The sequence below is a fragment of the Vanellus vanellus genome (genome assembly GCF_965231255.1).
Source record: "Vanellus vanellus genome assembly, contig: HAP1_SCAFFOLD_2203, whole genome shotgun sequence".
NCBI lineage: Eukaryota > Metazoa > Chordata > Aves > Charadriiformes > Charadriidae > Vanellus > Vanellus vanellus.
Window position 1 is genome coordinate 1 of NW_028127863.1, and position 15,750 is coordinate 15,750.

At 64.0% G+C, this 15,750-nt stretch overlaps 1 protein-coding gene across 1 annotated transcript; it reads right to left on the reverse strand.

Annotated features, from left to right (window-relative positions):
- Positions 1-245: 245 nt before the first annotated feature.
- Positions 246-9,594, reverse strand: LOC309684920 (tonsoku-like protein; the record flags this gene model as incomplete). The annotated part of the gene is made up of 10 exons (XM_082500754.1): positions 9,536-9,594; positions 5,660-5,755; positions 5,371-5,513; positions 5,034-5,247; positions 4,720-4,849; positions 4,451-4,622; positions 4,215-4,329; positions 1,909-2,054; positions 1,644-1,796; positions 246-371 (listed from the first exon to the last, which is right to left on the reverse strand). Coding segments are annotated over exons 1-10 (1,326 nt in total), but the record flags the coding sequence as incomplete, so codon positions are not given.
- Positions 9,595-15,750: the final 6,156 nt, after the last annotated feature.

Genomic DNA, 15,750 nt, shown 5'->3' on the forward strand with positions numbered 1-15,750 from the left:
GAGGGGGGGGAGGAGGAAGGGGGGGGGGAGGAAGAAGAGGGGGGGGAGGAAGAAGAAGAGGGGGGGGAGGAGGAAGAAGAGGGGGGGGAGGAGGAATCAAGAGGAGGAAGTTGGGGGGGGGGGGGGGGGGGGGGAAGAGAAGGAAGAAGCAAAAGGAGGAGGAAGAGGAGGAGGAGGAAGGTCAGCCCCCGGCCCCCAGGAGGAAGCTGGGGGGGGTCCCGGTGCCCGCCGTCCCCCCCCCTCACCTGCAGCCGCGGGTCTCCGGCCGCCTCGGCGCGCTCCAGCGCCGTTTGGAAGCAGGAGCGGAGCCGGGGGGGGGGTTCGCCCCCCTCCTCCATGGCCAACGCCACGTTCAGCCACGTCTTCCCCTCCTGCGCACCGCCGGCACTCAGCGCCGGGGGGGGGCCACGGACACCCCCCCGGGGATGGGGGGGCCACATCCAGCCACGGACAGCCCCCCGGGGATGGGGGGGCCACACCGAGCCACGGACACCCCCCCGGGGATGGGGGGGCCACGTCGAGCCACGGACACCCTCCAGGGACCCAATGACCCCCCCCCCTCCAAGAACTCCAATGACCCCCCCTAAGGACACAAGGAGCCCCCCCAGGGACACGGGGAGCCCCAGTGACCCCCCTAAGGACATCAGGGCCCCCCCCAGGGACATGGGGAGCCCCAGTGACCCCCCTAAGGACATCAGCCCCCCCCCAGGGACACGGGGAGCCCCAGTGACCCCCCTAAGGACATCAGGGCCCCCCCCAGGGACACGGGGAGCCCCAGTGACCCCCCTAAGGACATCAGGGCCCCCCCAGGGACATGGGGAGCCCCAGTGACCCCCCTAAGGACATCAGCCCCCCCCCAGGGACACGGGGAGCCCCAGTGACCCCCCTAAGGACATCAGACCCCCCCCAGGGACACGGGGAGCCCCAGTGACCCCCCCTAAGGACATCAGGGCCCCCCCCAGGGACACAGGGAGCCCCAGTGACCCCCCTAAGGACATCAGGGCCCCCCCCCAGGGACATGGGGAGCCCCAGTGACCCCCCTAAGGACATCAGACCCCCCCCAGGGACACAGGGAGCCCCAGTGACCCCATAAGGATATCAGGGCCCCCCCAGTGACCCACTGAACCCCCCCAGGGAACCCCTGTGACCCCCCCTAAGGACATGAGGAGCCCCCCCCGAGACACGGGGAGCCCCAGTGACCCCCCTAAGGACATCAGCCCCCCCCCAGGGACACGGGGAGCCCCAGTGACCCCCCTAAGGACATCAGCCCCCCCCCAGGGACATGGGGAGCCCCAGTGACCCCCCTAAGGACATCAGGGCCCCCCCAGTGACCCACTGAACCCCCCCAGGGAACCCCTCTAACCCCCCCTAAGGACATGAGGAGCCCCCCCAGGGACATGGGGAGCCCCAGTGACCCCCCTAAAGACATCAGGGCCCCCCCCAGGGACCCATTGAACCCCCCCAAGGAACCCCTCTAACCCCCCCCCCCTAAAGACAGAAGCAGCCCCCCCCCAGGGACCCAAGAAGCCCCCCTGATGATGACCCCAAAAAGCCCCTCCCCCCGAGACCTGGGGAGCCGCAGCGAACCCCCGTAAGGACACGAGGACCCCCCCGCCCCCCCCCCCAAAGGGACTCCAGCTCACCTCCAGCGCGTCCCCCCCGTGCAGCTCCAGTTCCCGCCGGTAATGGTGGACGGCACGCTCGTGGTCCTTCAGGTCGCCGAAAGTGGTGGCCAAGGAGACGTGGATGACGGCCAGTTCCCTCGCCGGCCTCTGCAGCGCCTGGGCCAAACTCAACTGCTCCCCCCCCGCCCCCCCCCCCGAGACACAGACACACACCGGGGACCCCCGTCAGCGGGGACAAATAGCCCCCCCCCCTCCCCAAAAATTGCCTCTCCTCCCCCCTCACCTGCCGCTGGTAGTACTCCACGGCGCGGCCGAAGTCCCCGTGTTTGGAGAAGGTGTCCCCAAGCTGCTCGCAGAGGGCCAGGGCCGCCGGCGGGTCGCTAGCCGCGGCTTCTTCCAGAGCTTCTTGTAGCCGCCTCACTTTGGTGGCTACCAAAATGACAACGAGGGCAAGTTGGGGACCCCCACGGCACTCCCTTGGGGGGGGGGGTGGCCCCTCCAGCGTCACTTGGGGACCCACATGTCATCTCCCGACTCCGACCCACAGTGGCGTCGAAGGGGAAGAGGGGACGGAGCAGAGCTGGGGGGGGGGGAGGGGGGTTGGCAGCCCCCCCGGGGACATTGTCCCTCCTGTGGGGACACCGGTTCGTCCCTGGGGACATTGTCCGGCCCCTGAGGACACCATGTGCCCCGTGGGGACACCACCCTGGCTCATGGGGACGCCGTCTTTCCCGTGAGGACACCATCTCTCCCCTGGAGACATTGTCCTTCTCCTGGGGACACTGTCCGGCCCCTGGGGACACTGTGTCTCCCCTGGGGACGCCGTCCTGCCCCTGGGGACGCTGTCCTGCCCCTGGGGACACCGTGTCTCCCCTGGGGACGCCGTCCTGCCCCTGGGGACGCCGTGTCTCCCCTGGGGACGCCGTCCTGCCCCTGGGGACGCTGTCCTGCCCCTGGGGACGCGGTCCTGCCCCTGGGGACGCTGTCCTGCCCCTGGGGACGCCGTCCTGCCCCTGGGGACGCCGTGTCTCCCCTGGGGACACTGTCCTGCCCCTGGGGACGTCGCGTCTCCCCTGGGGACGCCGTCCTGCCCCTGGGGACGCTGTCCTGCCCCTGGGGACGCTGTCCTGCCCCTGGGGACATAGTGTCTCCCCTGGGGACGCCGTCCTGCCCCTGGGGACATCATGTCTCCCCTGGGGACGCTGTCCTGCCCTTGGGGACGCCGTGTCTCCCCTGGGGACGCCGTCCTGCCCCTGGGGACATCATGTCTCCCCTGGGGACGCCGTGTCTCCCCTGGGGACGCTGTCCTGCCCCTGGGGACGCCGTCCTGCCCCTGGGGACGCCGTCCTGCCCCTGGGGACGCCGTGTCTCCCCTGGGGACGCCGTGTCTCCCCTGGGGACGCTGTCCTGCCCCTGGGGACATCGTGTCTCCCCTGGGGACGCTGTCCTGCCCCTGGGGACGTCGCGTCTCCCCTGGGGACGCCGTCCTGCCCCTGGGGACGCTGTCCTGCCCCTGGGGACGCTGTCCTGCCCCTGGGGACGCTGTCCTGCCCCCGGGGACACCGTGTCTCCCCTGGGGACACCGTCCTACCCCTGGGGACGTCGTGTCTCCCCTGGGGACGCCGTCATGCCCCCAGGGACGCTGTGTCTCCTCTGGGGACACTGTCCTGCCCCTGGGGACGCTGTCCTGCCCCTGGGGACGCCGTCCTGCCCTTGGGGACATCATGTCTCCCCTGGGGACGCTGTCCTGCCCCTGGGGACATCATGTCTCGCCTGGGGACGCTGTCCTGCCCCTGGGGACATCATGTCTCCCCTGGGGACGCCGTCCTGCCCCTGGGGACGCCGTGTCTCCCCTGGGGACGCTGTCCTGCCCCTGGGGACGCTGTCCTGCCCCTGGGGACGCTGTCCTGCCCCTGGGGACACCGTGTCTCCCCTGGGGACACCGTCCTACCCCTGGGGACGCCGTGTCTCCCCTGGGGACGCCGTCATGCCCCCAGGGACGCTGTGTCTCCTCTGGGGACACTGTCCTGCCCCTGGGGACGCTGTCCTGCCCCTGGGGACGCTGTGTCTCCCCCGGGGACACCGTGTCTCCCCCGGGGACACCGTCCTACCCCTGGGGACGTCGTGTCTCCCCTGGGGACGCCGTCATGCCCCCAGGGACGCTGTGTCTCCCCCGGGGACGCTGTCCTGCCCCTGGGGACGTCGTGTCTCCCCTGGGGACACTGTCCTGCCCTTGGGGACACTGTCCTGCCCTTGGGGACATCATGTCTCCCCTGGGGACGCTGTCCTGCCCCCGGGGACACCGTCCTGCCCCCGGGGACGCCGTCTCTCCTCTGGGGACGCTGTCCTGCCCCTGGGGACGCCGTGTCTCCCCTGGGGACGCCGTGTCTCCCCTGGGGACGCCGTGTCTCCCCTGGGATGCTGTGTCTCCCCTGGGGACGCTGTCCCACCCCCGGGGGACACTGTGTCTCCCCTGGGGACGCTGCCCTGCCCCCGGGGCCGCCATATCTCCCCTGGAGCCACTATCCCTCCCCCGGGGCCATCATGTCCCCCCCCGTCCCCCCCCGGGGGCCACCGTCACCCACTCACCGTAGCGGAGGTTGGAGCGGACGAGGTCTCGCTGCCAGGGCTGCCGCGAGCCCAGCAGGTAGGCTTGCTTCAACGAGCGTTTGGCGGCCGCAAAATCCCCCAAATTCAGCAAGACCTGCGCGACAGCGGGACCACCCCATCAGCGGAGGGGCCACAAAAAAAAAAAACACCCCAAAAAAAAACCCCAAGGAAGGGAACCCTTCTTCCCTTCCCCCCCAAAAAAAAAAGCGCCCCACCTGAGCCGTACTGCAGCAGCATTCGCTCTCCATCCCCTTCTCCTTCATCCTACGGGCGCAATCGCGCGCCCGGGCCAGGCAGCGCAGAGCCCCCGAATCTTCGCCCTCCCGTAGGTGGATGTTCCCCAGGTTGAAGTAAGCGCGGTAGAGATCTTCGTAAAGCCCTCCCTGCCTGCAAACGGAGGCGTCGGAATCTTTTCCTCTCTGCCTCCCCAAAAAAAAAAAAAAAACAAGCCCCACGCTGGCGAGCAGCTCCCGCTCAGCCTTACTCGGAGAGAAAAATGCTTTTCTTGATGTAACGGTCGCACTTGGCCGGTTCTTTCAGGCTGTCGTAAACCAAACCCAAGTTGAGGTAGAGCCGCGTCCTCATCTCCGTCAGCTCCCGCGTCGGCACGGCTCCTGGGGGAAAAAAAAAATCATCGTCATAATAATAATAAAAAATAAAAAAAAAAAACAACAACAAAAAAAAAAAACCATCACAACAAAACCAGCAGCTCCGGGAACTGGGGAAGGTCCCTGAGCGACCGGCGGTGGCCCCACCGCGACGGGAATGTCCCTCTGAAGTCACCCGGCGCAGCTTCACCTTCCAGTTTCTCCTCCACGATGGCCAAACTGGTGAGGAAAGCCCGTTCGGCCTCGCGCAGCGCCGCCGCCGCCGCCGCCGCCGTTTCCTCTTCCGACGGAGGCGAACGGTTGTCGGCGATAAACATATAAGTCCGCCCGATGGTGGCCCAAGCTCGTTGTTGTTCCGTATCATCCGAAAGGGACCGGGCCAGCTCCAAGTGCTGCCGTTGGTGCTGCGGGGTGGGAGAAAAACCTGAGACTCCTCCGCGGATTTTTCCCGCCCCCCCCCCCCCTCCCCTTCCAATCTGGCTTTTTTTTTTTTTTTTTTTTATTTTTTTTCCCAACTGGAACCCCACTTTCAGCGCCGCCTCGTAGTTCTCCAGCTCGGCCAAGCGCTCGCCGATTTTGCGGTGAGCCACGGCGCAGCCGATACTGTCTCCGACTCCTTCCAGCAGCCGCAGCTCCTGCCGGTGTTCCTCCAAAGCTTCTTCGTAACGCCCTGCCGGCGAGCGAGGAGGGGGGCGGCGTCGGAGAAAAGAGGAGAGGCTTCTCACATACCCTCAGGAGGGTGAGGACGCAGCCCCTCACACCCCCCCAAAAATGTGGGGGCGAAGGCGGGAGCCCCGGCGGGCCGGGAGGACTCACCATGGCTGGCCAAAATCTCCCCGAGTTGGTTACAAAGCGCCGCCTCTTCCACCAGGCTGCCGCTGCGGTGGGCTTTCTCCTTCGCCTTCTGCAGCTCTGTGGGGTGGAAGGGTGGGGGGGGGCGTTCAGCCCTCTGAGACCCCCCCAGGATCCCCTCTGCCCACCCTATACTGGAGAACCCCCCCTCCATCCCAGTGAGATCGCCCCAGAGATCCCCTCTGCCCACCCCAAACCGGAGAACATCCCCCAGGGAACCCCCCAGCCCAGTGAGACCCCCCTCCCGCCCACCCCAAACTGGAGACCCCACCCCCCCCCCCAAGGGACCCCCCCCAGCCCCGTGAGACCCCCCCGGGATCCCCCCTGCCCACCCCAAACTGGAGAAACCCCCCCAATCCCAGTGAGATCTCCCCAGATATCCCCTCTGCCCACCCCAAACTGGAGGAGAACCTTCCCCCCGCCCAGACCCCTCAGCCCACCCCAAACCAGAGAACATCCCCCAGGGAACCCCCCAGCCCGGTGAGACACCCCCCCCCAGGGGACACCCCCAGCCCCGTGAGACCCCCCCGGGATCCCCCCTGCCCACCCCAAACTGGAGAACCCCCCCCCCATCCCAGTGAGATCTCCCCAGAGATCCCCTCTGCCCACCCCAAACTGGAGAAACCACACCCCCCCCCCAGACCCCTCAGCCCACCCCAAACCAGAGAACATCCCCCAGGGAACCCCCCCCATCCCAGTGAGACCCTCCATAGACCCCCCCTCCCCACCCCCAAACTGGAGAACCCCCCCCCAGGGAACCCTCCAGCCCAGTGAGACCCCCCTCACGCCCATCCCAAACTGGAGACCCCACCCCCCCCCCAAGGGACCCCCCCAGCCCCGTGAGACCCCCCCGGGATCCCCCCTGCCCACCCCATACTGGAGAACCCCCCCTCCATCCCAGTGAGATCGCCCCAGAGATCCCCTCTGCCCACCCCAAACCAGAGAACCCCCCCCCCAGGGAACCCCCCAGCCCAGTGAGACACACCCCCCCGCCCACCCCAAACTGGAGAACTCGCCCCCCCAGGGGACGCCCCCAGCCCCGTGAGACCCCCCCGGGATCCCCCCTGCCCATCCCAAACTGGAGAAACCCCCCCAATCCCAGTGAGATCGCCCCAGAGATCCCCTCTGCCCACCCCAAACCGGAGAACATCCCCCAGGGAACCCCCCAGCCCAGTGAGACCCCCCTCCCGCCCACCCCAAACTGGAGAACTCCCCCCCCCCAGGGGACCCCCCCAGCCCTGTGAGACACCCCCGGGATCCCCCCTGCCCACCCCAAACTGGAGAACCCCCCCCCCATCCCAGTGAGATCTCCCCAGAGATCCCCTCTGCCCACCCCAAACCAGAGAACCCCCCCCCCAGGGAACCCCCCAGCCCAGTGAGACACACCCCCCCGCCCACCCCAAACTGGAGAAACCCCCCCCCCCCCAAAGGGACCCCCCCAGCCCCGTGAGACCCCCCCGGGATCCCCCCTGCCCACCCCAAACTGGAGAAACCCCCCCCAATCCCAGTGAGATCGCCCCAGAGATCCCCTCTGCCCACCCCAAACCAGAGAACCCCCCCCCCAGGGAACCCCCCAGCCCAGTGAGACCCCCCTCCCGCCCACCCCAAACTGGAGACCCCCCCCCCCCCCCAAGGGACCCCCCCAGCCCTGTGAGACACCCCCGGGATCCCCCCTGCCCACCCCAAACTGGAGAACCCCCCCCCAATCCCAGTGAGATCTCCCCAGAGATCCCCTCTGCCCACCCCAAACTGGAGAAACCACACCCCCCCCCCAGACCCCTCAGCCCACCCCAAACCAGAGAACATCCCCCAGGGAACCCCCCAGCCCGGTGAGACACCCCCCCCCAGGGGACCCCCCCCAGCCCCGTGAGACCCCCCCGGGATCCCCCCTGCCCACCCCAAACTGGAGAACCCCCCCCCCATCCCAGTGAGATCTCCCCAGAGATCCCCTCTGCCCACCCCAAACTGGAGAAACCACACCCCCCCCCCAGACCCCTCAGCCCACCCCAAACCAGAGAACATCCCCCAGGGAACCCCCCCCATCCCAGTGAGACCCTCCATAGACCCCCCCTCCCCACCCCCAAACTGGAGAACCCCCCCCCAGGGAACCCTCCAGCCCAGTGAGACCCCCCTCACGCCCATCCCAAACTGGAGACCCCACCCCCCCCCCCAAGGGACCCCCCCAGCCCCGTGAGACCCCCCCGGGATCCCCCCTGCCCACCCCATACTGGAGAACCCCCCCTCCATCCCAGTGAGATCGCCCCAGAGATCCCCTCTGCCCACCCCAAACCAGAGAACCCCCCCCCCAGGGAACCCCCCAGCCCAGTGAGACACACCCCCCCGCCCACCCCAAACTGGAGAACTCGCCCCCCCAGGGGACGCCCCCAGCCCCGTGAGACCCCCCCGGGATCCCCCCTGCCCATCCCAAACTGGAGAAACCCCCCCAATCCCAGTGAGATCGCCCCAGAGATCCCCTCTGCCCACCCCAAACCGGAGAACATCCCCCAGGGAACCCCCAGCCCAGTGAGACCCCCCTCCCGCCCACCCCAAACTGGAGAACTCCCCCCCCCCAGGGGACCCCCCCAGCCCTGTGAGACACCCCCGGGATCCCCCCTGCCCACCCCAAACTGGAGAACCCCCCCCCCATCCCAGTGAGATCTCCCCAGAGATCCCCTCTGCCCACCCCAAACCAGAGAACCCCCCCCCCAGGGAACCCCCCAGCCCAGTGAGACACACCCCCCCGCCCACCCCAAACTGGAGAAACCCCCCCCCCCCCAAAGGGACCCCCCCAGCCCCGTGAGACCCCCCCGGGATCCCCCCTGCCCACCCCAAACTGGAGAAACCCCCCCCAATCCCAGTGAGATCGCCCCAGAGATCCCCTCTGCCCACCCCAAACCAGAGAACCCCCCCCCCAGGGAACCCCCCAGCCCAGTGAGACACACCCTCCCGCCCACCCCAAACTGGAGACCCCCCCCCCCCCCCAAGGGACCCCCCCAGCCCCGTGAGACACCCCCGGGATCCCCCCTGCCCACCCCAAACTGGAGAACCCCCCCCCAATCCCAGTGAGATCTCCCCAGAGATCCCCTCTGCCCACCCCAAACCGGAGAACATCCCCCAGGAAACCCCCCAGCCCAGTGAGACCCCCCCCCGCCCACCCCAAACTGGAGACCCCCCTCCCCAGAGCCCCCAGCCCCCCCCAAACCAGAGAAGCCCCCCATCCCATTGAGACCCCCTAAGAGACCCCCCTGCCCACCCCAAACTGGAGTACCCCCCCCCAGGGAACCCCCCAGCCCAGTGAGACCCCCAAGAGACCCCCACTGCTCACCCCAAACCGGACCCCCCCCCCCAGGGAACCCCCCATCCCAGTGAGACCCCCCAAGAGACCCCCCCTGCCCACCTCAAACCGGACAACATCCCCCCAGGGAACCCCCCCAGCCCGGTGAGACCCCCCCCAGGTCACCCTAAACCGGAGAAGCCCCCCCGGGGAGCCCCTCAGTCCCGTGAGACACCCCCCCCCCCCGCCCCCTGGCTCGGCCCTGAACCCCGGGGGGGGGCGGGGGGAACTCTGCCGCCCCCCGGTGTCCTGTACCCCCCACGGGTGGGGTGTGGTTCCCCCCGGGGGGGGTGTGAAGAGCTCGGGGAGGTGGGGGGGTGGGGTGGGGGGGGCTGTGAAGGGGGTGGTGTCGTGAGGGAAACCGGGGGGCAGAGGCCCGAGGAGGCCCGGGAGGGGCGGGAGGGCCCGGGACCGGAGGGATCTCGGGGGGACGGCGGGCTGAGGGGCTCTGGGGAGGCTCCGGGGCCCCGTGGGGGGCGGTGGGGGGCGGTGGGTCCCGAACTCACGGCGAATCTCCCGCGCCCGCTCCGCGCTCATCCCCCGCCGCCGCCGGACCCGCCGAGCGGACGCCCCGCCCCTCCCCGCCACCCCCATTGGTCGCCGCTTCGCCCCCCTGCGCCAATGGGCGCGGGGAAAGGAGGGAAGAGGCCGCTCCTATTGGTCAGCGCGGGGAATGGAAGCCGCCCCCTCCTCCAGCCCCTCCCCGGGGCGGGGAATAGCGCGCCCGGCTTGTCCCGCGCCCGGCCGCGGGGGATGATGGGAAGAGGGGCGGCCACGCCCCTCCCCACCGCCCCCATTGGCCGCCGCTCCGCCCCTCTGAGCCAATGGGCGTGGGGAAAGGAGGGAAGAGGCCGCTTCTATTGGTCAGCGAGGGGAATGGAAGCCGCCCCCTCCTCCAGCCCCTCCCCGGGGCGGGGAAGAGCGCGCCCGGCCGCGGGGGATGATGGGAAGAAGGGCGGCCACGCCCCCTCGGGGCTCTTCCCAGTGCTCCCAGTACACTCCAGTGGCTCCGGTGTTCCCAGTGCCCCGCGGTGCTCCCCAATACCCCCAGCGCTCCCAGTAATCCCCAGTGCACTCCAGTGGCTCCCAGTACCCGCCAGCCCAGTCCTCCCAGTAACCCCCAGTGCACTCCAGTGGCCCCAGTGCTCCCAGTACCCCCCAGTACACTCCAGTGGCCCCAGTGCTCCCAGTACCTCCCAGCGCTCCCAGTAACCCCCAGTGCACTCCAGTGGCTCCCAGTGCTCCCAGTACCCCCCAGTGCACTCCAGTGGCCCAGTGCTCCCAGTACCTCCCAGCGCTCCCAGTACCCCCCAGTGCACTCCAGTGGCCCAGTGCTCCCAGTACCTCCCAGCGCTCCCAGTAACCCCCAGTGCACTCCAGTGGCTTCCAGTGGTCCCGGTACCCCCCAGTATACTCCAGCAGCCCCAGTGCTCCCAGTACTGCCCAGTACCCCCAGCCCAGTCCTCCCAGTAACCCCGGTGCACTCCAGTAGATCCCAGTGCTCCCAGTACCCCCCCAGCCCAGCAGCCCCAGTGCTCCCAGTTTCCCCCAGTACCCCCTAATGCACTCCAGTGGCTCCCAGTGGTCCCAGTGCTCCCAGTACTGCTCAGTATACTCCAGTAGATCCCAGTGCTCCCAGTACCCCCCAGTACCCCCAGCCTAGTAGCTCCCAGTGTTCCCAGTAACCCCCAATGCACACCAGTGGCCCCAGTGTTCCCAGTAACCCCCAGTGCACTCCAGTAGATCCCAGTGCTCTCCAGTACCCCCAGCCCAGCAGCCCCAGTGCTCCCAGTACCGCCCAGTATACTCCAGCAGCCCCAAGTGCTCCCAGTACTGCCCAGTACCCCCAGACCAGTAGCTCCCAGTGCTCCCAGTAATCCTCAGCGCACTCCAGTGGCTCCCAGTACCCCCCAAGCCCAGTCCTCCCAGTAACCCCCAGTGCACTCCAGTAGATCCCAGTGCTCCCAGTACCCCCCCAGCCCAGCAGCCCCAGTGCTCCCAGTTTCCCCCAGAACCCCCCAGTGCACTCCAGTGGCTCCCAGTGCTCCCAGTACTCCCCAGCCCAGTGGCTCCCAGTGCTCCCCATACCCCCCAGTACACTCCAGTGGCCCCAGTGCTCCCAGTACCCCCCAGTACCCCCAGCCCAGTGGCCCCAGTTTCCCCCAGAACCCCCCAGGTGCACTCCAGTAGCTCCCAGTGCTCCCAGTACGCCCCATCCCAGTCCTCCCAGTACCCCTCAGTGCACTCCAGTGGCTCCCAGTACCCCCAGCCCAATGGCTCCAGTGCTCCCAGTACCCCCCCGGTGCTCCCAGCTCAGTAGCCTCCAGTGCTCCCAGTAACCCCAGCACAGTGCCTCCCAGTATCTCTGGTACACCCAGTCCAGTGCCTCTCAGTATCCCCAGTATGGTGCAGCCCAGTGGCCCCAGTATCCCCAGTACCACCATCCCAGTGCCTCCCAGTATCCCCAGTACACCCAGCCCAGTGCCCCCAGTGTGCCCACTATCCCCACCCTAGTGTCTCCCACTATTTCCAGTATCCCCAGTATGGCCAGCCCAGTGCGTCCCACCATCCCAAATATGGCACAGCCCAGTGCCTCCCAGTATCCCCAGTGCCCCCAGCCCAGTGCCTTCAGTCCTTCCCAGTGCCTCCCAGTGCCCCCAGTATCCCCACCCCAGTCCTTCCCAGTCCCTCCCAGTCCCCCCAGTATCCCCACCCCAGTCCTTCCCATTGCCTCCCAGTGCCTCCGGTGCCTCCCTGCACCCCCAGTATCCCCACCCCAGTCCTTCCCAGTCCCTCCCAGTGCCTCCAGTCCCTCCCAGTCCCCCCACCCCAGTGCCTTCAGTCCTTCCCAGTGCCTCCCAGTCCCCCCAGTATCCCTACCCCAGTCCTTCCCAGTGCCTCCAGTCCTTCCCAGTGCCTCCCAGTCCCCCCAGTATCCCCACCCCAGTCCTTCCCAGTCCCTCCCGGTGCCTCCAGTCCCCCCAGTATCCCCACCCCAGTCCTTCCCAGTCCCTCCCAGTGCCTCCAGTCCCCCCAGTATCCCCACCCCAGTCCTTCCCAGTCCCTCCCAGTGCCTCCAGTCCCCCCAGTATCCCCACCCCAGTCCTTCCCAGTCCCTCCAGTCCCCCCACCACAGTCCTTCCCAGTCCATCCCAGTCCCCCCAGTATCCTCGCCCCAGTGCCTTCAGTCCTTCCCAGTGCCTCCCAGTCCCCCCACCCCAGTCCTTCCCAGTCCCTCCCAGTGCCTCCAGTCCTTCGCAGCACCCCCAGTATCCCCACCCCAGTGCCTCCAGTCCCTCCCAGTCCCCCCAGTACCCCCACCCCAGTCCTTCCCATTGCTTCCCAGTCCCCCCCAGTATCCCCACCCCAGTCCTTCCCAGTCCCTCCCAGTGCCTCCAGTCCCCCCAGTATCCCCACCCCAGTCCTTCCCAGTCCCTCCCAGTGCCTCCAGTCCTTCCCAGTCCCCCCAGTATCCCCACCCCAGTCCTTCCCAGTCCCTCCCAGTCCCCCCAGTATCCCCACCCCAGTCCTTCCCAGTCCCTCCCAGTGCCTCCAGTCCCCCCAGTATCCCCACCCCAGTCCCTCCCAGTGCCTCCAGTCCCCCCAGTATCCCCACCCCAGTCCTTCCCAGACCCTCCCAGTCCCCCCAGTATCCCCACTCCAGTCCTTCCCAGTCCCTCCCAGTGCCTCCAGTCCCCCCAGTATCCCCACCCCAGTGCCTTCAGTCCTTCCCAGTGCCTCCCAGTCCCCCCACCCAGTCCTTCCCAGTCCCTCCCAGTCCCCCCCAACCGGACTCCTCGTGGGTTTGGTTTTTATTCTACCAATAAAAGAGCCGCCGTCCGCCGAGCGCCCCTCCCCCCCCCCCCCCCCCCCCCCCCCGCGCGCGACCCACAATCACCATTATTAATTTTTTTGGTTTTTTTTTGTTTTTTTTGTTTTTTGCTTTAAAAGGGGTTTTGGCGGCGCGCGGGGGGGGGGATTTTTTTTTTGGGGGGGGCGTTTTTGTTTGTTTTTTTCTTTTTTATTCGTTTTTGGGGGGGTTTGTTGGGTTTTGGGGGTTGGGTTTTTTTTGGGGGGGGGGTAATTTTTGGGGGGTGTTGGATTTTTTGGGGGGAATCCGGGTGGGTTTGGGGTTTTTTGTTGTTTTTTTTTTTTTTTTCTCTGTTTTTTTTTTTCTCTTTTTTTTTTTTTTTGTCTGATTTGACTTTTTTTTTGGCTGATTTTTGGGGGGTATTTTTGTTTGGGGTTTTGGGGGGCGTTTTTTTGTTTTTTTTTTTTTTTTTGGGGGGGGGTCGCGTTTGGGGGGTTTTGTTTATTTTTTTGGGGGGGGGAGTTTTTAGTTTGAGTTTTGGGGCTTTTTTTTGGTTTTTAGGGTTTTTTTTTTTGTTCGGTTTTGGGTATTTTTCCCCCCCCTTTTTTTTTTTTTTTTTTTGTTTGTTTGGGGTTTTTTTGGGGGCGATTTGGGGTATTTTTGGGGCTGTTGGTTGTGTTTGTTCGGGGGGGGGGGGAGGGGGTGTTTCCTTCGTTTTTTTTTGGTTTTGTTGGATTTTGGGTTTCCTTTTGCCTTTTTGGGGGGATTTGTTTGTTCGGGATTTTTGGTTCGGGGTTTTTTTTTTGGGGGGATTTTGTTTGGATTGAGGTTTTTTTGTCTGATTTGGGGTTTTTTCCTTTGATTTTTAAAATTTTGTTATTTTCCCCATTTATTTTGTTATTTTTCCCATTTATTTTGTTGGGGGTTTTTTTCCCCCATTTATTTTGTTGGGTTTTTTCCCCATTTATTTTGTTGTTTTTTTTCCCATTTATTTTGTTGGGTTTTCCCCATTTTTTGGAGTTTTTCCCATTTTTTTTTTTTTTTTTTTCCCCCATTAATTTGGTTTTTTTCTTTTCTTTTTTCCATTTATTTGGGTCTTTTGCCATATTTTGGGGTCTTTCCCACTTTTTTTGGGTCTTTCCCACCTATTTGGGGTCTTTCCCACCTATTTGGGGTCTTTCCCACTTTTTTGGGTCTTTCTCACTTATTTGGGGTTTTTCCGGCTTTTTTGGGTCTTTCCCACTTTTTTGGGGTCTCTCCCACTTTTTTGGGGTCTCTCCCACTTTTTTGGGGGTCTTTCCCACCTATTTGGGGTCTTTCCCACTTTTTGGGGTCTTTCCCACTTATTTTGGGGTCTTTCTCACTTTTTTGGGTCTTTCCCGCTTATTTGGGTCTTTCCCACTTTTTGGGGTCTTTCCCACTTTTTTTGGGTCTTTCCCACTTATTAGGGGTCTTTCCCGCTTATTTGGGGTCTTTCCCTCTTTTTTGGGGTCTTTCCCACTTTTTTTGGGTCTTTCCCACCTATTTGGGGTCTTTCCCACTTTTTGGGGTCTTTCCCACTTATTTTGGGGTCTTTCCCGCTTTTTTGGGGTCTTTCCCGCTTTTTGGGGGTCTTTCCCGCTTTTTGGGGGTCTTTCCGGCTTATTTGGGGTCTTTCCCACTTATTTTGGGGTCTTTCCGGCTTATTTGGGGTCTTTCCCGCTTTTTTGGGGTCTTTCCAGCTTATTTGGGGTCTTTCCCGCTTATTTGGGGTCTTTCCCGCTTATTTGGGGTCTTTCCCGCTTATTTGGGGGTCTTTCCCACTTATTTGGGGTCTTTCCCGCTTATTTGGGGTCTTTCACGCTTTTTTGGGGTCTTTCACGCTTTTTTGGGGTCTTTCCCGCTTTTTTGGGGTCTTTCCCGCTTTTTTGGGGTCTTTCCCGCTTTTTTGGGGTCTTTCTCACCTATTTGGGGTCTTTCCCACTTATTTGGGGTCTTTCCCACTTATTTGGGGTCTTTCCCACTTATTGGGGTCTTTCCCACTTATTTGGGGTCTTTCCCACTTATTTGGGGTCTTTCCGGCTTATTTGGGGTCTTTCCCGCTTTTTTGGGGGTCTTTCCCGCTTTTTTGGGGTCTTTCTCACCTATTTGGGGTCTTTCCCACCTATTTTGGGGTCTTTCCCACCTATTTTGGGGTCTTTCCTGCTTTTTGGGGGTCTTTCCCGCTTTTTTGGGTCTTTCCCACTTTTTTGGGGTCTTTCCCACTTTTTTGGGGTCTTTCCCGCTTCTTTTGGTGTTTTGTTTTTTTTTTTTTTTTCCCTTTTCCATTTTTTTTTTTTTTTTTTCCCCCATTTCTTTTGATTTTTTTCCCCATCTTTTTGGGCTGTTCCCCCCCATCTTTTGGGGCTGTTTCCCATATTTTTGGGGCTGTTCCCCCCCATCTTTTGGGGGCTGTTCCCCCCCATCTTTTGGGCTTTTTCCCATATTTTTTGGCTGTTCCCCCCCATTTTTTTGGGCTTTTCCCCCCCATCGTTTTGGGGCTGTTCCCCCCCATCGTTTTGGGGCTGTTCCCCCCCATCGTTTTGGGGGCTGTTCCCCCCCATCTTTTGGGCTTTTTCCCCCCATCCCTTTGGGCTTTTTCCCATATTTTTGGGCTGTTCCCCCCCATCTTTTTGGGGCTGTTTCCCATCTTTTTGGGCTGTTTCCCATCTTTTTGGAGCTGTTCCCCCCATCTTTTTGGACTGTTCCCCATCTTTTGGGGCTGTTCCCCCCCATCTTTTGGGGGGTTGTTTCCCATATTTTTGGACTGTTCCCCCCCATTTTTTGGGGACTGTTCCCCCCCATCTTTTTGGACTGTTCCCCATCTTTTGGGGGCTGTTCCCCCCCATTTTTTTGGGGCTGTTTCCCATCTTTTTGGACTGTTCCCCCCCC